At 45.8% G+C, this 18,822-nt stretch overlaps 1 protein-coding gene across 17 annotated transcripts; it reads right to left on the bottom strand.

The window, feature by feature from the left end:
• Positions 1-5,086: 5,086 nt before the first annotated feature.
• On the bottom strand, positions 5,087-9,295 carry LOC125543985 (ferruginol synthase-like). 17 transcript variants are annotated; one of them, XR_015618947.1, is made up of 7 exons: positions 8,697-9,295; positions 8,422-8,555; positions 8,113-8,178; positions 7,029-7,124; positions 6,824-6,906; positions 6,136-6,284; positions 5,087-5,345 (listed from the first exon to the last, which is right to left on the bottom strand). XR_015618947.1 is itself a non-coding variant. In XM_087547074.1 (6 exons), exons 1-6 carry the CDS (start codon positions 8,432-8,434, stop codon positions 5,333-5,335), a joined length of 483 nt encoding a protein of 160 aa, XP_087403200.1. In that variant the 5' UTR covers positions 8,435-8,558; the 3' UTR covers positions 5,087-5,332. The 17 variants fall into 17 exon arrangements, 5 of the variants coding, with proteins under 5 accessions (XP_087403200.1, XP_087403197.1, XP_087403198.1 ...); XR_015618945.1 differs by having other exon boundaries at positions 6,978-7,124; positions 7,799-8,178; positions 8,697-9,294; XR_015618946.1 differs by having other exon boundaries at positions 6,978-7,124; positions 8,697-9,294.
• Positions 9,296-18,822: the final 9,527 nt, after the last annotated feature.

Below are 18,822 nucleotides of genomic sequence, written 5' to 3'. Positions count from 1 at the left end.
GGGCAAGATGACTAAGACTCCGTTCTCCGGAACAATGGAGCGAACAATAGACTTATTGTAAATAATACATACTGATGTATGCGATCTGATAAGTGTTGAGGCTCGCGGCGGGTATCGTTATTTTCTGACCTTCACAGATGATTTGAGCAGATATGGGTATATCTACTTAATGAAACATAAGTATTAAACATTTGAAAAGTTCAAAGAATTTCAGAGTGAAGTGGAAAATCATCGTAATAAGAAAATAAAGTTTCTACGATCTGATCGCGGAGGCGAATATTTGAGTTACGAGTTTGGTCTTCATTTGAAACAATGTGGAATAGTTTCGCAACTCACGCCACCTGGAACACGACAGCATAATGGTGTGTCCGAACATTGTAATCGTACTTTATTGGATATGGTGCGATCTATGATGTCTCTTGCCGATTTACCACTATCATTTTGGGGTTATGCATTAGAGACAGCCGCATTCACGTTAAATAGGGCACCATCTAAATCCGTTGAGATGACACCGTATGAACTATGGTTTGGCAAAAAACCAAAGCTGTCGTTTCTTAAAGTTTGGGGTTGCGATGCTTATGTGAAATTTTTTCAAACTGATAAGCTCGAACCCAAATCGGAGTAGTGCGTCTTCATAGGATACCCAAAAGAAACTGTTGTGTACACCTTCCATCACAGATCCGAAGGCAATATATTTTGTTGCTAAGAATGGATCCTTTTTAGAGGAGTTTCTCTCGAAAGAAGTGAGTGGGAGGAAAGTAGAACTTGATGAGGTAATTGTACCTTCTCCCGAATTGGAAAGTAGTTCATCAGAGAAATCAGTTCTAGTGATTCCTACACCAATTAGTGAGGAAGCTAATGATGATGATCATGAAAACTTCAGATCAAGTTACTACCAAACCTCGCAGGTCAACCAGAGTACGGTCCGCACCAGAGTGGTACGGTAATCCTGTTTTGGAAGTCATGTTACTAGACCATGACGAACCTACGAACTATGAGGAAGCGGTGATGAGCCCAGATTCCGCAAAATGGCTTGAGGCCATGAAATCTAAGATGGGATCCATGTATGAGAACAAAGTATGGACTTTGATTGACTTGCCCGATGATCGGTGAGTCATTGAGAATAAATGGATCTTCAAGAGGAAGACGGACGCTGATAGTAGTGTTACTATCTACAAAGCTCGAATTGTTGCAAAAATGTTTTCGACAAGTTCAAGGTGTGGACTACGATGATATTTTCTCACTCGTACCAATGCTTAAAAGTATGTCCAAATCATGTTAGCAGTTGCCGCATTTTATGAAATCTGGCAAATGGATGTCAAAACTGCATTCCTTAATGGATTTCTTAAAGAAGAGTTGTATATGATGCAACCAGAAGGTTTTGTCTATCCTAAAGGTGCTAACAAAGTGAGCAAGCTCCAGCGATCCATCTATGGACTGGTACAAGCATCTCGGAGTTAGAATATATGCTTTGATAAAGTGATCAAAGCATATGGTTTTATACAGACTTGCGGTGAAGCCTGTATTTACAAGAAAGTGAGTGGGAGCACTACAACATTCCTGATAAGTATATGTGAATGACATATTGTTGATCGTAAATAATGTAGAATTTTCCAGAAAGCATAAAGGAATGTTTGAAAGGAGTTTTTCAAAGAAAGCCCTCGGTGAAGCTACTTACATATTGAGCATCAAGATCTATAGAGATAGATCAAGATGCTTGATATATTTTCAATGGGTGCATACCTTGACAAGATTTTGAAGTAGTTCAAAATTAAACAATCAAAGAAGGAGTTCTTGCCTATGTTGCAAGGTGTGAAGTTGAGTAAAGACTCAAAACCCGACCACGACAGAAAATAGAAAGAGAATGAAAAGTCATTCCCTATGCCTCAGTCATAGGTTCTACAAAGTATGCTATGCTATGTACCAGACCTATTGGGTACCTCACCATAAGTTTGGCAACAAGGTACAATAGTGATCCAGGAGTGGATCACCGGAGAGCGGTCAAAAATATCCTTAGTGGAATAAGGAAATGTTTCTCGGTTATGGAGGTGACAAAGAGTTCGTCGTAAAGAGTTACATTGATGTAAGCTTTGACACCGATCTGGATGACTCTAAGTCTCGATCTAGATACATATTGAAAGTGGGAGAAATTAGCTAGAGTAGCTCCGTGCAAAGCATTGTAGACATAGAAAATTTGCAAAATACATACAACTCTGAATGCGGCAGACCCCTTGACTAAATTTCTCTCACAAACAAAACATGATCACTGGGTGTTAATCACATAGCGATGTGAACTAGATTATTGACTCTAGTAAACCCTTTGGGTGTTAGTCACATGGAGATGTGAACTAATCACATAAATATGTGAACTATTGGTGTTAAATCACATGACGATGTGAACTAGATTATTGACTCTAGTGCAAGTGGGAGATTGAAGGAAATATGCCCTAGAGGCAATAATAAAGTTGTTATTGATATTTCCTTACATCATGATAAATGTTTATTATTCATGCTAGAATTGTATTAACTGGAAACTTAGTACATGTGTGAATACATAAACAAACAGAGTGTCCCTAGTATGCCTCTACTTGACTAGCTCGTTAATCAAAGATGGTTAAGTTTTCTAGCCATGGACATGTGTTGTCATTTGATGAACGGGATCACATCATTAGAGAATGATGTGATGGACAAGACCCATCCGTTAGCTTAGCATAATGATCGTTCAGTATTATTGCTACTGCTTTCTTCATGACTTATACATGTTCCTCTGAATACCGGAGGAACACCTTGTGTGCTATCAAACATCACAACGTAACTGTGTGATTATAAAGATGCTCTACAGGTGTCTCCAATGGTGTTTGTTGAGTTGGCATAGGTCGAGATTAGGATTTGTCACTCCGTCTATCGGAGAGTATCTCTGGGCCCTCTCAGTAATGCACATCACTATAAGCCTTGCAAGCAATGTGACTAATGAGTTAGTTACGGGATGTTGCATTACGGAACGAGTAAAGAGACTTGCCGGTAACGATATTGAACTAGGTATTGAGATACCGGCGATCGAATCTCGGGAAAATAACATATTGATGACAGAGGGAACAACGTATGTTGTTATGCGGTTTGACCGATAAAGATCTTCGTAGAATATGTAGGAACCAATATGAGCATCCAGGTTGCGCTATTGGTTATTGACCGGAGATGTGTCTCGGTCATGTCTACATAGTTCTTGAACCCGTAGGATCCGCACGCTTAACATTCTTTGACGATTTGTATTATGAGTTATGTAATTTGATGACCGAGGTTTGTTCGGAGTCCCGGATGAGATCGGGGACATGACGAGGAGTCTCGAAATGGTCAAGACGTAAAGATCGATATATTGGAAGGCTATATTCGGACATCGGAAAGGTTCCGAGTGATTCATGTATTTTTCGAAGTACTAGAGAGTTACGGGAATTCGTATTGGGCCTTGATGGGTCATACGGGAAAGGAGAGAAAGGCCTCAAGGGTGACACGCCCCTTCCCCATGGACTGGTCTGAATTGGACTAGGGAAAGGGGGCGCTCCCTTCCTTCTCCTTCTCCCTTCCTTTTTCCTATTCCATGTAGGAGGTGGAATCCTACTAGGACTACGGAGTCCTAGTAGGACTCCACACTTTGGGCGCGCCATATGAGGGCCGGCCTCCTCCTCCCTCCATCCTTTATATACGTGGCCAGGGGGCACCCCATAGACACACAAGTTGATCACTGATATCTTAGCCGTGTGCGGTGCCCCCCTCCACTATAATCCACCTAGGTCATATTGTAGCGGTGCTTAGGCGAAGCCCTGACGAAGCTCTCCCTCGACACTCTGATAGATCGCGAGTTCGTGGGACGTCACCGAGCTGAACGTGTGCAGATCGCGGAGTTGCCGTACTTTCGGTAGTAGGATCGGTCTGATCGTGAAGGCGTACGACTACATCAACCGCGTTGTCATAACGCTTCCGCTTACGGTCTACGAGGGTACGTAGACAATACTCTCCCCTCTCGTTGCTATGCATCACCATGATCTTGCATGTGCATAGGAAATTTTTAAAATTACTGCGTTCCCCAACAAATTGATGTTAATGCAAGAAGTAGGGATTGCCATGCAACGGATGCACTAAGAGTTATAAGTGTATGAAAGCTCAGAAATAAAACTAAGTGGGTGTGTATCCAACTTGCTTGCTCATGAAGACCTTGGGCATTTGAGGAAGCCCATCATTGTAAAAGTTCTATAATGAAAAATTCCCACTAGTTATATGAAAAAGAAAGCATAGGCGACTCTCTATATGAAAAAACATGGTGCTACTTTGAAGCACAAGTATGGAAAGGATAGTAACATTGGCCCTTCTCTCTTTTTCTCTCGTTTTTTTTCTTTTTCTTTTTTGTTGGGCTCTTTTTGGCCTTTTTATGGGCTTTTTTGGCCATTTTTTTATTTTTTATTTCCTCACTTGGGACAATGCTCTAATAATGAATATGATTATTATCACACTTCTATTTACTTACAACTCAAAAAATTACAACTCGAACAAAATATGCACTACAAGAAATATGTCAACTTGCGACCATCACTATTGGTCACTGAAAAGTCATTGTTTTTCATTTGCGACCTTTTTGTGACCAAAAATAGAAGATCAAAAGCTGGCGGTCGTAAACTAAAATTAGCGACCTTCTCTATGAGAAGGTCATGGAATTCCATGACCAAAACAAAAGGTCACTAGTTCGACGACCTTCTGTTTTGGTCGCTAGCTCTCTATCCAGGCCACGTCGGATCCGACATGGCAAGCTGATGTGGCAAATTTGCGACCAAATGAGAAGGTCATTGACAAGAATCAGCCCGGTCTGATTGGGTGTTTTACATGGCCAGGCCCAACAATTCAGCCTTTTATATTTTTTTCCTATCAATTTACGCTAGCTACATGGGCCTAGCCCAGCAATTCTGCATTTTTATTTCTGGGTGTGGCCTTTTACAGCGTATGATCTTTTATTTTTCGCCATTTTATTTTCCACCATTTGATATTGGTCCCAAATATCATACACTGGTCTCACACGTCAGAAATTTCAAATGTGCTCAAATTATTTTGATAAGTGGGTCGCATGAGTCATGTTTCCATTGCACACATTTTCAAATCACGTACATAATTACTATTTCATATGAAATAGAAATTGTAATTCTGAAACATACAACATTTCATTCAGAAACAGAGAGAAGATACATGAAACTCTAGAGTTCTCAATGCCCAGATAACCCAGCTATTATTACATAACTTGCTATATAAGAATGTCTTGGCGCTTCTTTGAACATCTTTCGTCTTGAATTTACGCAAAATATCTGCCAACAAGAAAACAGAACAGCGAGGATAGGGTGAATAACAACAACAACAAGTGATGGGGTGCTAACAACAGCAGCAAGTGATGGGGGTGCTATTTAGTAGTAAGATCAATTCTGGAGAGAAACCTGCATGAAGATTAAGAAGAGCTAGAGCAAGTCTGCATGAAAATTAAGTTCTATTTAGTATGAATGCCCTCAAGTTTTCGTGCAAGTCATGCCAAGTCAGCCAACAAATAATGTTAGCATGCATGCGGGCCATAAAAATGATCAAATGGGGAAGGACTGAAGCCAAACAGTGGTTCCTCCTTGCAATTATCACAGTTCAGCACCTACAGCAGCCTGACACAACATATCAAGCCATGAAGTGATAATAACATTGTGTGATGAGAAACTGACCGCTGTTTTTAATTACTATGAGCAACAAAACATTTAGTTTCAGATACTCGAACGGATTCATTCACATACTTATTATGCTGACGGGATTGTAGAGGTTAATAACAACAAAACTAAAACTAGAACTTGATCCATTTGTGATGCACGACATAAGCTAACAAAAAAAACACATTCCAAAACTATTTGTATAGAACATTTATGGATGGATACATTCAAGAAATAGAAAAGTTCGAATAGGTTTATAAATGCACAAATAACTTGAGGAAAAGTAGCAGACTTATGTATGAATCCAGTTCACTAGAGCATTTTATGACAAAAAATATGATGGGCATGGAACAGAGCAAGGTACTTCTACAACAGCAGAAAAGAGGGAGCCAGAGGTAGGAGATGGGCTCACCGAAGAGGAGGCTGTACTTGATGCCACAGACAACCGTGGCCACTGTACGCGGTAGAGGAAGTTGTAGCCAAGTTGGACCATGTGCGGAGCGTCGTTGTGGCGGTGGATGCCCTGGTTGTCATCATTGTCAACTGAGGATGTCTGCTGCTCTAAAACGAACAAACAGGTAAGAGCTGTTGTTGTTGAGCTAAGTCTAGAAATTAATCTAGTATAGGAGACACATACGTACTGCTGCTATAACTACAGATATCAATCGAGCAACATGTGCGTGTGCTTGAGATAGCTTATTAGTACATACATGGCTGGGATCCAAAACGAATAGAGCATGCTTGCGTCAACAGAATGAATCACAAGGCTGATTTTTGTGGTTGCTAACACTGCTAAGCTGCTAGCTGTGTGTGTTCATCCATCCATCCATGGATCTAACTAATGTTGTTGTATCTCTAGACTAGAATCAAATGATCATTAGTGTTATTATTAAATCGATGGTGGCATCTTCTAATAGGGTAAAGATTTCATACAAGACATGAAAAATGGATGAGGCGAGCATCATCAAACAGCACACTCACAATCAAATATCACATAAAAACTGAAACAATACTTGCTGTACTGTTGTGGCCATAACAATTTCAACCGATGCCCACTTCATATTAGATCTGCAAGGGGTAGAAGGAGGGTTGGAGCTCACCATGTCAAGGGGGTTGGAGGAGGGGGGGGGGGGGGGGGGGGGGAGGGCGTCCTGTAGCATCAGCTTCTCCTCGTGAGAGCAACCTGCACAAAATAGAGCCTTCAACATGTTCAGATCAGGAAGATAAAAAAGACAGAACAAAAAAAGAACCTACCATGGTGTCCTGTACACAGTAGGAGCAGCTCCCCTCTCTCCGTTCCCTTACCTTGGAACTAGAACCAGCAGCAAGTAGGTTACCACTTGTTCCACCAAAGGAGAAGCTAAACATTTCGTGCGAGGGGCCAGTATTTAGCAAAGATATCTGGCAGACATTTAGAGAATAGTGAATGGTTGGATACAAAAAATGCAAGTATATTTTGATTTAGAAATAGCTGAAGCACTAATTACCTATACAGTACAGTGAATGTAAATACTAGATCAAAACTATGCTAGTGAATCAAGTAGAAGAGATTATGTCCAGTGGCAGTAGGACACAGTAAAACAAAACAACAATCAGAACTGGGTTATTTCTATGTCAATGTGGAAGGAATTCATATTTGGCTAGGATTAGTATATAAATGCAATGGATCTATTCCAAAGTTAGTAAGAAAATCACTACTCCATATGTCATTGTACAGGTTGCGCTTTGCATCATGTCATCTCATTTTACATGAAAAGAAATTAATAGTTGTCCAGTGTGAACAGAGCAGAACAGAGAGAAACTCAATGAGATATAATAACTCATATTCAAACTTAATGAATTATGAGCCAACCTCAATCCAAACAAAGCATCCCAAGAATTAACAATTAATGCCTCACGCCTTTATGAGAATACAAATAACTACAATGCAGAAATATTGAACTGAGAACTGTAACTGTTTCAGATTAAGCAGCAGTGTCGTTTAAGCAGCAGTGCCGTTTAAGCGATTTCAGTACTCCTGTTTATTTATGCAAGAAAACAGAGCACACATGAGGCCAGTTGATTTCCCTCCATACCACGTACTGTACTGTACTACGCTAGAGGAAAGTACAAGGTTGTGGTTAAGTGAAACACCGAGCCATTCATGGGTACGTGTTCCTCTGCCTCGGCCATGGCCTTAAAAGCCTGTCCAACTTCCAACTTTTAGAAACCTGAGATCATTGGCAAGTGGCATCGGCATTCTTGCTTGGCGTCAGTTAGCAGCAAACATTCAGAACTCCCCCTCACACATACACACAGTCAAAAAGCTCAACACTAAGCAGTTACAGTAAGTATTAGAGATGAAGCCACAATATTTATTTATGCCCCATCCGTCGGAGTAATTAAGCACCTCCGTGGAGCATAGAATTTCAGTGTGTTTGTTGACAGAGAAACCGTGAGCGTTGAGATCTCCTGGCTTGTCACAAGAAGATACACAAAATTAGTTGCAAAGATATATTGTATCAAGCATATATTTTTATCAACAGATTCAATTATGAGCAACGGGAAGGAAAAACTTGCTGGAAGCTAGACTAAAGCTACACCATTCTAATGTCATCATTCAGAAATAGCCTAATTCATCTGAACCGAAGTAGAACAGAATCTCAGCTACGATGGCATATGTAAACATTTCAGCCTATCATCCACACATATGTAGTACCTGACTTGGTCATGCCGACGCCGCTGTCGATGATTGAGAGTGTCGGGGACGAGGGCGAGGTGGATGAAGAGCTTCGGCTGCGTGTCGAACTTGCTCTTGTCGGTCAGGCTCTCGAATCGGATCTTGACAAGCACCTGCAACAATCACAATTTCGAATCGCGTGTGATCAACAAACAGGCCAAGCATTCATCTCTGACGGAGAAGACTGACGAACAAAAAGAAACAGGGGAAGGCACAGAGGAAGCAGAGGACGAACGAAGGCACGAAAGACATACATGGAAGAAGTCCGACAGGTTGGGCAGCCCGACGACCTCCGTGAAGCTTGCGATCATGGCCCTGAACTGCCCTGTCCCTTCTCTGTCGTCGAGGTCGATGATGTCCGCTGAGAATATGGTGCAGGAGAGCAGGTTCAACGCGGTGGTGAACACGCCGCGGCTGGCGTCCACGGCGGCGCCCTCCCGGGACAGCCGAGCGACGTGGGACGCGAGCTGCTGCACCTTCTCTCGGCGGATGGACTGGTGCGCGTCGAGGCGGTGCGGCGCGAAGAGCTCCCCCGAGCACAGCTTGCGGAGGGCGCGCCAGTGGGGGCTGCTGGGCGGGAGCCAGCCCATGGAGAGGCTGTCGTAGGCGCACGCGCGGGCGGCGCCGAATACCGAGCGCGCGGATATGAGCTCGCGGAGGAAGATATCCTTGTTGGAGCAGAAGATGTTTGATGATCAGCGAGAGTAGCCGTGGATCAATGGGATGCCGCGAGAGCGCGACGGGTGGAGAGAGGGAGCGAAAGATGGGGAAGGTGGACTGCGGGTCAACGCCGGCGACGGAGGGGCGTGGCGGCGCGCGATCCGCGAGCATCTGACGGTGTTCCATGCATGATGTGCGTGAAACGTCCATGGATCAATCAAAATGCAGTATCCGTATAAGATGTTATGACCATCTTAATTGGTCTTAGTTGAATGAAAAATTGGTCGTAGTGGACTAAAAATTCATTTTTCATTTTCCGAGTGACCGAAATGAGTTTTTTTGTGAAGGATCTACCATATATTTGTTGCAAAATTGGACCAAATCAATTTTTTAAAATACTAGGCCATATTTAATGCATAATTGACAAAATGGTTGGGATACAAAAATTTTGACCCACCTCTGATGAAAAAGATAAATTCCCGACGATTTAATAGGAACCGGGTCAAATTTGAATTGCAGCTGCCTTATAGTTTGCTCTTTATTTTTTCAAAAATTATTTCTAGGTATATAAGTATCTATTTAATTAGAGAAATATCAAAAGTTTTCCAAGATTCAACCACTAGCTAGCTAGAAACGGTCAAGCCCACTGTTTTGAGCGCATTTTGAAACGGGCATAAAAAATTCAAAAAAATTCAAAAAAAAGGAAAACCTCCACATTGTGTCATTATATATAACCAAGTTTCCAGGAAAAATAATAAACATGTAATACGACAATTATTTTAAAAAGTGTTCTAAAAAATGAGCTATCATGCGTGAAGATGCATGGCTTTCAAGCCAAATGATCAATCTTATGGCCACATTCATGGCATAGTTTGTTCAAATGATCTTATATTGTGCACAAGGGTGCATCTTGGAATTCCAAACAATATTGCCTAAGGGAGTTTTCATTTTCTTTGCATGGAAAATTCATTTTCCATTTTCCAAATGCCTGAAATGAGTTTTTTTTGTGAAGGACCTACCATATATTTGTTGCAAAATTGGACCACATCAATTTTCTAAAATACTAGGCCATATTTAATGCACAATTGAGAAAATGGTTGAGTGTCAAAAGTTTTGATCCACCTCTCGTGAAAAAGACAAATTCCCGCCGATTCAGCAGGAACCGAGTCAAATTTAAACTGCAGCTGCCTCATAATTTGCTCCTTATTTTTTTTCAAAAATCATTTCTAGGTATAGAAGTATCTATTTAATTAGAGAAACATCAAAAGTTTTTCAAGATCCAACCACTAGCTAGGAACGACAAGCCCGCCGTTTTGACCGCACTTTGAAACGGGCATAAAAAAATAAAAAAAATTGGAAAACCTTCACATTGTGTCATTATATTTGACCAAGTTTGCAGAAAAAATAATAAACTTGTAATACAACAATTATTTTAAAAAAAATGTTCTCGGAAATGAGCTATCATGCGTGAAGATTCATGACTTTTAAGTCAAATGATCAATCTTATGGCCACATTCATGGTATAGTTTGTTCAGATGATTTCATAATGAGCACAAGGGTGCATCTTGGAATTCCAAACAATGTTGCCTAAGGGATTTTTTTATTTTCTTTGCACGGAAAATTCATTTTCCATTTTTCAAATGCTCGAAATGAGTTTTTTTTGTGAAGGACCTACCATATATTTGTTGCAAAATTGGACCAAATCAATTTTATAAAATACTAGGACATATTTAATGCACAATTGACAAAATGGTTGGGTGTCAAAAGTTTTGATCCACCTCTGGTGAAAAAGACAAATTCCCGACGATTTAATAGGAACCGAGTCAAATTTGAACTGTAGCTGCCTCATAGTTTGCTCTTTATTTTTTTCAAAAATCATTTCTAGGTATATAAGTATCTATTTAATCAGAGAAATATCAAAAGTTTTCCAAGATTCAACCACTAGTTAGGAACGATCAAACCCGCCGTTTTGATCGCATTCCGAAACAGGCATAAAAAATAAAAAAATAAAAAAATTGGAAAACCTTCGCATTGTGTCATTATATGTGACCAAGTTTCTAGAAAAATATTACCCTTATAATACGACAATTATTTTAAAAAAGTGTTCTCAGAAATGAGCTATCATGTGTGAAGATTCAGGGTTTTCAAGCCAAATGATCAATCCTATGGTCACATTCATGGCATAGTTTGTTCAAATGATCTCGTATTGTGCACAAGGGTGCATCTCGGAATTCCAAACAATGTTACCTAAGTGAGTTTTCATTTTCTTTGCATGGAAAATTCATTTTCCATTTTTTGAATGCCCAAAATGAATTTTTTTGTGAAGGAGCTACCATATAATTGTTGCAAAATTGGACCAAATAATTTTTATAAAATATTAGGCCATATTTAATGCATAATTGACAAAATGTTTGGGTGTCAAGTTTTCATCCACCACTTGTGAAAAAGACAAATTTCTGCCGATTCAGTAGGAAGCGGGTCAATTTTGAACTGCATCTACCTTATAGTCAGCTCTTTATTTATTACAAAAATTATTTCTAGATATATAAGTATCTACTCCCTCCGTCCCATAATATAAGAACGTTTTGACACTCATTTAGTGTCAAAAACATTCTTATATTATGGGACAGAGGGAGTATTTAATTAGAAATACATGGTTTGGTGGCGATACATCAAGGTTTGGATGGTGGACGAGGGCCCCAACTCCAGAGCGCGTAAACTCGCATGCCCGCCGCGTGGTCACCGCGTGACCGTGGCGTTGCCATGTGTTTTGGGCGGCCTAGGCATGTCTAGGGGGTTGGGTACTCCCTAGGCAGGTGCTAGGAAGAAAATTACAACATAAGATTCTCACGAGGAGACCGAACTATGCTCAAACATGAATTAGCAGCCAAGTGTTTGATTAGCGATACGGGAAATGCACGTGGCCAATGGGCGTGAGTTTTGGCTGAGGATGATCATCTACTAAGAAGACTGTCTTCACTATTTTTTAGCTCAAAATGAGGAGCCTAGGTGGTACTTGCTTTGCAAAGTACCACGCTAGACAGAAATATGAATGTTGAAGCTGGGCTCAAAATAATAAATAGATTGAGCTGAAATTTGGTGGGGGATGGTTATTTGGGCATAGGAAATCACTATAGAAAATTGATACCATTTGGACATGCCAAAGTGGTACTTCCTTCACAATGTTATTCCCTGGACAGAAACTTGGGAAAATTAGCGAGAGAAATTGGATAAATGAAATGAGCTCAAATTTTGTGTAGGTAAGTTACATAGGTATGGTCATGCCGTGATAAATTTTCAGATCATTTGGGTAAGCCTAGCTACTACTTACTTCACAAAGATTCTCTCGAGATAGAAACTTTGGAAATTTCCTGAGAAAGATTTACCATGAAAATGGAGTTGAACATTATCATGTGGCAATGATTTGGGTATGGAAGAGTGCCCAAAAAGTTTGAGGGTAATAGGAGGGATCTGGATAACACTTGCTTTGCAATGTGCCAATCTGGCCATAAAATATAAATTAAACCTGGGCTCACATAGATGATTTGACTGAGCTGCAATTTGGAGGAGGGTGATAATTTGGGCATATGAAGGAACTGTATAAATTTCATGTCATTTGGATATATAAAAATGGTACTTTCTTCACAATGCTTCTAGGTGGAAAAAAAACTTTGAAAATTTGCCGAGGAAGATTTATTGGGCAAATAGATCTGAATTTTGTCATGAGGCAATGATTTGGATAGGAAAGAGTGCCCAAAAATTTTGAGGGCAATCAAGAATATATAAATAGCACTTCTTTCACAAAGTATTGTTGTGAACAGAATAGGAAAATGAATATTTTTGAATTGTTTTTGAACTAGGCTAGGAAGGATTTTTACATATTTGACGAAGATATGACCCAAAGAATTTATGAGATTTTTTAGGGAATTTTGGGAATGATAGAAATATAGGTTGCTTCACAACCTAGGTCAAAAATTGACACATGGACATGACACATTGGCAAAACTGATGAGGCGGCGCCTAGTCATAGCAATCCACCATAATTTACAAGGTTATGACCATCTATATTGGTCGTGATCAGCTAGAAATAAGGCATCAGATCAGTGTTGTCTTCTTTATGACCATTTCGTGTAAGGAAATTACGACCTTTCTGACCAAAATGGTCGATATAGTTGAGGGTTTGGAGCCCCCCGAACAGCTTTTGACCAATTGATCTCAAATGGTTGTAGATCTATGACCAAGTCTTCCAGGGTCACTGACATAAGGTCACTAGTTGACATATTTCTTGTAGTGATGGCTCTATATGAATGTGTCGGGTTTCGGGTTCCGGCAGACCCTTGAGGTTCGAACACTGGGGTGCACGCGGAGATTTCGCCTTCTACCTACCTGCACCCCTCCGCCTTGCTAAGATCTAAGCTATGGAAAGAACAACACAAGAGACACATGGTTTATACTGGTTCGGGCCACCGTTGTGGTGTAATACCCTACTCTAGTGTGTGGTGTGGTGGATTGCCTCTTGGGCTGATGATGATGAGCAATACAAGGAAGAACAGCCTCGCGAGGGTCTGTTCTTGGCTGAGGGGATGAACTGCTAGGAGGAGTTCAGTCACCCTTCTCTCTCACTCTCTCTTCTCTCGATTCTCTCTCTGATCTCCCCCCTAGCTAGTTTCTCTCTTCTTGATTCCGATCCCAGCTTGTTTCTAGGTTGGCCGATTCTCGATCCCTCTACCCTGGGGTGGCTAGTCCTATTTATAGGCAAAGGCCCTGGGCCTCTTCCCAAATATTGAGCGGGAAGGGCGCCAACAATTGGCCATTTTGAAGGGGAACATCTGGTACACTTATCCTGACTAAAGTTGGTCCTCGCCTGCCAAAGGCTCTAGTGGTGACGCTGGCTTGGGCTCCACAATGACTTCCTCCCTGCCGTTGGATTGGTCTTGGTCTCGTTGCACCGAAACGGGTGCCTTTGCTTGATGCTCTCGCCCGCGCTTGCTCCCTTTGCAGCAAAGAGGAAAGGAGGGCACTGCGCGGGCTGGCGCCCGCCTGGCACCCTTGGTCGTCATGGCTTGCGTCACAGGCACCTCGTGAGGTACCCCGCCTTGATCTCTCCGCCTCCTTGCGAGCCAGCCTGACGAGGCCGTGCCTGAGGAAGCTCTGTGTCGTTCGCCCCGCGAGGCTTGGCCCCTCGCGAGGGTCTTGGGTCTGTGTTGATGAAGATGGGCCGTGCTGGGCCCCCCTTCGAGCCACGCCGCGGGCCGCAGACAGGCAATTCTGGGGACCCCCAATCCCAGAACGCCGACAGTAGCCCCCGGGCCCAAGGCGCGCCCGGACTTGGCCGTGCAGGGAGGTGAAAGGGCAAGGGCGAAGCGCCGCAGGCCCTAACAGCATGCGGCCTTGGGCGCCACGTGGCGGTTGATTGGACGCGAGCGTCTCCACTTCCCCATGGTGCCTCGGCAACTGCACGGATTGGACAACTCCCTGCATGCAAAGCGGGTCATGATTACCTGCGATCGTGGAGGTCGGCGGTTGGCCTTCGCCGGCCATAAGTACGGAACGGCGCGCGCCCTTCCAGTCCATCCCTTCTTGCTTCTCCTTCTTCTTCATGGCCCCGTCGAGGAGGTTCTCGGCCGCAGAGAAGGGGAAGGCTCGCCAGGTTGAGCCTGCCTCCCCCCCGCCCAAGCGCGGCCGAGGGCGCCCTCGGAAACATCCTGTGGCCACCACGGCAGCTCCCCGCGGCCGTGGAGACGATTTCCAGCATGGTGACGGGCGGACTACTGCGGTCGGGGGGCGCGCTTCGGTCGCGCGTTCCCCTAGGCCGTGCTGCAGAGGTGCTGCCGGAGTTCGTTGTGTGGTCGGCGGAGCCGACTAGCACCCGGCTTCAACTTCCTCGCTTCCTCCTCGGCGAGCTCCCGACCGGCGCCCCGGGCGGCCTCTGGCTTCAGGCAGACGGCTGCTACAGCCGGGCCTCATGGCCTTCACTGGAGGTCTCCGCAGCCGGGAGCCTGGCCTTGACCCGCGGTTGGCAGACGTTTGCCCGCGCGCGTGGCCTGAGCCGTCGGTGCACCCTGCACTTCAAGTTTGACGGCGATGCCACCCTCTACGTGAGGGTGTTTGGGGAAGATGGTCACCGCGCAGGGTGCTGCCCTGAGAACAACGACCGCGGTCGGGAACCCAGCCCCGGCGATGATGGAGAGGACAGCGCTCGCGTGATTGGCGGCGCTCAGGGTTCCCCAAGCTTCACCGGTTCTTCTTCAGGCGGCGACTCTTCTAGCGGTGGCCGCGGTCAGCCTCCACGCCGTCGTACCTGCTTGGGAGGTGGTAGCATGTCTGCCCGCCGTCGTGCCTCGGTGAAGCGCGAGAGGGAGTCTGCCTGAGCCCCGGAGGCAGCTCGAGTCTTCCCTGCAGGCCGGTGTGAGGCGAGCTGCGCCTGATTTGTTCTTTCTTTTCCTTTTTCCTGCGTAAAAAGACAGTAGCGTGGAGCCCCGCGGGGGCGTGTTTGGATTATTGCTGTTGATCATCGCTTTGCTTCCGTTATCGTGCCTTCCGGCTACGTGCCCGCGCGTGGACAGTTCTAGGCCCCAGCCATGGGGGGCGACCGACCCAGGCCCTGTGTTCGTGTCGCGGTGCCCGTGGGGTACGGACTGGAGGGGTGCTCCTGTAATGGGCCCAGGTCGCGAAACCTTTGAACGACTAGGACAAGAACACTCGCGAGGGCGCTCGGCTTCCCCCCTCGCGAGTCCTTGTATAAGAGAAATCGAGGCAGGAGAGTGAAAAGTCGAAGAACCACAAGCCAAAGACGGCAACAACTTCAATAAAACTTCGAATGAGAATGAACAAGCCAACTGCGGAAAGCAAATGAAAAAGCCGCGTCCGGCACCTAATCTAGTCTTCGACGTCTTCTCACCAGCGCGGAGCTAAGTGCTGCCACTGGGCGTGGGAGGGAGCCCCAGGGCCTGAGGCCGGCGCTCCTGAGACTCCGGGGCGTGTACAGCCCCAACTCATTATTACGTGAGAGTGTCACGGGCGGCAAGTTTCACAGGCGTTGGCCTTCTTCACAGGCTCCGGGCCTTTTCCAAAACGCGACAGCTTCACAGGCATTCACCTTCTTCACAGGCTCTGGGCCTTTTTCAAAACGCGACAGCTTCACAGGCATTCGCCTTCTTCACAGGCTCTGGGCCTTTTCCAAAACGCGACGGCTTCACAGGCATTCGCCTTCTTCACAGGCTCTGGGCCTTTTCCAAAACGCGACAGCTTCACAGGCATTCGCCTTCTTCACAGGCTCTGGGCCTTTTCCAAAACGCGACGGCTTCACAGGCATTCGCCTTCTTCACAGGCTCTGGGCCTTTTCCAAAATGCGACGGCTTCACAGGCATTTGCCTTCTTCACAGGCTCTGGGCCTTTTCCAAAACGCGACGGCTTCACATGCATTCGCCTTCTTCACAGGCTCTGGGCCTTTTCCAAAACGCGACGGCTTCACAGGCATTCGCCTTCTTGACAGGCTCTGGGCCTTTCCCAAAACGCGACGGCTTCACAAGCATTCGCCTTCTTCACAGGCTCTGGGCCTTTTCCAAAGGGACGGACCCATGCGCAAGCATCGTGCCGTTTGGGAGCAGCTCCGTCAGTTGGCGTCATTTGAGCGGGCAACTAGGTCAAACACATTAGCCGCGAAGGAGTGGATTCATTCAAATAGATGCTGGGAAGGCGGACATCACTGGGTCAGGCCCGAGCGACTTGGGGATGATGCAGCCCGTGGGGCGCCCCCAACAAAGTAAGCTAACAACATGAAACAAAAGGAATACATGCCACAGGGACGGACCCACGCGACCTGGGAATAATGCAGCCCTGGGGGGCGCTCCCAGCTGGAAATGAAACTTGAAAGATGTCACCTGATGATGTTGAGGATGAAGGAGTGTTGGTGTAGCAAACTCGGTGGGCTGAGGAAGCCGATCCTCATGAGCCCCCAGGCCCAGGGGCCTCGGGAGGCTCCGGAGGCGCTGGTGGCTCCTCGCGGACCATCTCCATCTCCGCCAGGGCTGCGGAACGCCTGGCCTCTTGAGCCTCCATGATACCCCTCATGAGGCGCTGGTGCGTGGCAGCCGTGTTCGGCAAGCCGTAAGGCATGCGAATGTATCTGTGGGGTGGACCTTCGCAGCGCCCCACGCGCGAGGGCCAGAGGCGCTCCAGAGAGGCGACTCGATTGAGTCCTGGTATGTCGATGCAGACGCGCAGCCCACCATCCTCGCCTGGATGGGGAGCCACAGCTGGTAGGAGACGGCCGCCTTTCATGACTCTTGACTCCTATAGCTCCTGAATGGCCTTGCTGACGAACTCCTGAGGGTCTGGCTCTCCTTGCCTTACTCCTTCTTGAGGGAAACGTGCTTCGAAACACGCCTCCATGTGGTGCCCAAGCGCCTCCCTCGTGACCTTAGCCAGGTCGGTGACCCTCCAGGGGGGAGCCCCCGAGCCCTGCCTGAGGAGGGCGCCGGGCGCGCTTTCCTATGCGATGGAAGGAGGTTCCCCCTGGGCAGGCGCGGGCCCTGAGGGGCCTGCCTCCTGAGGGGTCGGGCTGGACGATGTCTTCTTCTTGGGGGTGGTCTCGGGAAGCCTCCTGCTTCCACGATCTGGGTCTTCCAGTGACGCGGCCTGAAAGGCTCGTTCCAGGGAACACACCGCGTCCTTCTCTTCACAGGGCACTGTGATGACTCCGCCACTTCCTGGCATCTTGAGGACGTTGTAGCCGTGGTGAGTTACGGCCATGAACTTGGCCAGCGCTGGGTACCCAAGAATGGCGTTGTACGGCAGGCGAATGTGAGCGACGTCGAAGTCGATGAGCTCGGTGCGGTAGTTGTCGCGTGCCCCGAAGGTGACAGGGAGGCGGACCTGCCCAATTGGGACCGTGGAGCCATCAGTGACTCCGGAGAAAGGCTTGGTTGGCTGAAGCTGGTTGTAGGGCACTTGGAGATTGTTGAATGTTTCCACGGACAGGACGTTGAGCCCTGCCCCGCCATCGATGAGGGTCCTGGTGACCACAACATTGCTGATGATTGGGGAACAAAGCATCGGGAGGACTCCGGCTGTAGCCGCACACTTGAGCTGATCTGCTGAGCTGAACGTGATGGCGCACTGTAGGATCGAAAGTATGTCTAGAGGGGGGTGATTAGACTACTTGACCAAATAAAAACTTAACCTTTTCCCAATTTTAGTTCTTGGCAGATTTTAGCTATTGTAGGACAAGTCAAGCAATCATCACACAATTCAAGCAAGCATGCAAAGAGTATATTGGCAGCGGAAAGTAAAGCATGCAACTTGCAAGAATGTAAAGGGAAGGGTTTGGAGAATTCAAACGCAATTGGAGACACGGATGTTTTTCCCGTGGTTCGGATAGGTGGTGCTATCCTACATCCACGTTGATGGAGACTTCAACCCACGAAGGGTAACAGTTGCGCGAGTCCACGGAGGGCTCCACCCACAAAGGGTAACGGTTGCGCGAGTCCACGGAGGGCTCCACCCACAAAGGGTCCACGAAGAAGCAACCACCCACAAAGGGTCCACGAAGAAGCAACCTTGTCTATCCCACCATGGCCATCGCCCACGAAGGACTTGCCTCACTAGCGGTAGATCTTCACGAAGTAGGCGATCTCCTTGCCCTTACAAACTCCTTGGTTTAACTCCACAATCTTGTCGGAGGCTCCCAAGTGACACCTAGCCAATCTAGGAGACACC

This window comes from Triticum urartu, chromosome 3A (genome assembly GCF_056163025.1).
Source record: "Triticum urartu cultivar PI428250 chromosome 3A, HENAU_Tu73, whole genome shotgun sequence".
NCBI lineage: Eukaryota > Viridiplantae > Streptophyta > Magnoliopsida > Poales > Poaceae > Triticum > Triticum urartu.
The sequence above is the reverse complement of the archived record's forward strand: the minus strand, read 5'-3'. Positions and strand labels throughout refer to the sequence as shown.

Excerpts from the sequence above, each read along its gene's own strand:
- LOC125543985 (XM_087547070.1), bottom strand. The coding sequence starts at position 9,032 with ATGGGCTGGCTCCCGCCCAGCAGCCCCCACTGGCGCGCCCTCCGCAAG. Across the intron at positions 8,556-8,696 it reads ACCTGTCGGACTTCTTCCAT|GTGCTTGTCAAGATCCGATT; the intron begins GTATGTCTTTCG and ends TGATTGTTGCAG. Across the intron at positions 8,179-8,421 it reads CGTCGGCATGACCAAGTCAG|CCAGGAGATCTCAACGCTCA; the intron begins GTACTACATATG and ends TCTTGTGACAAG.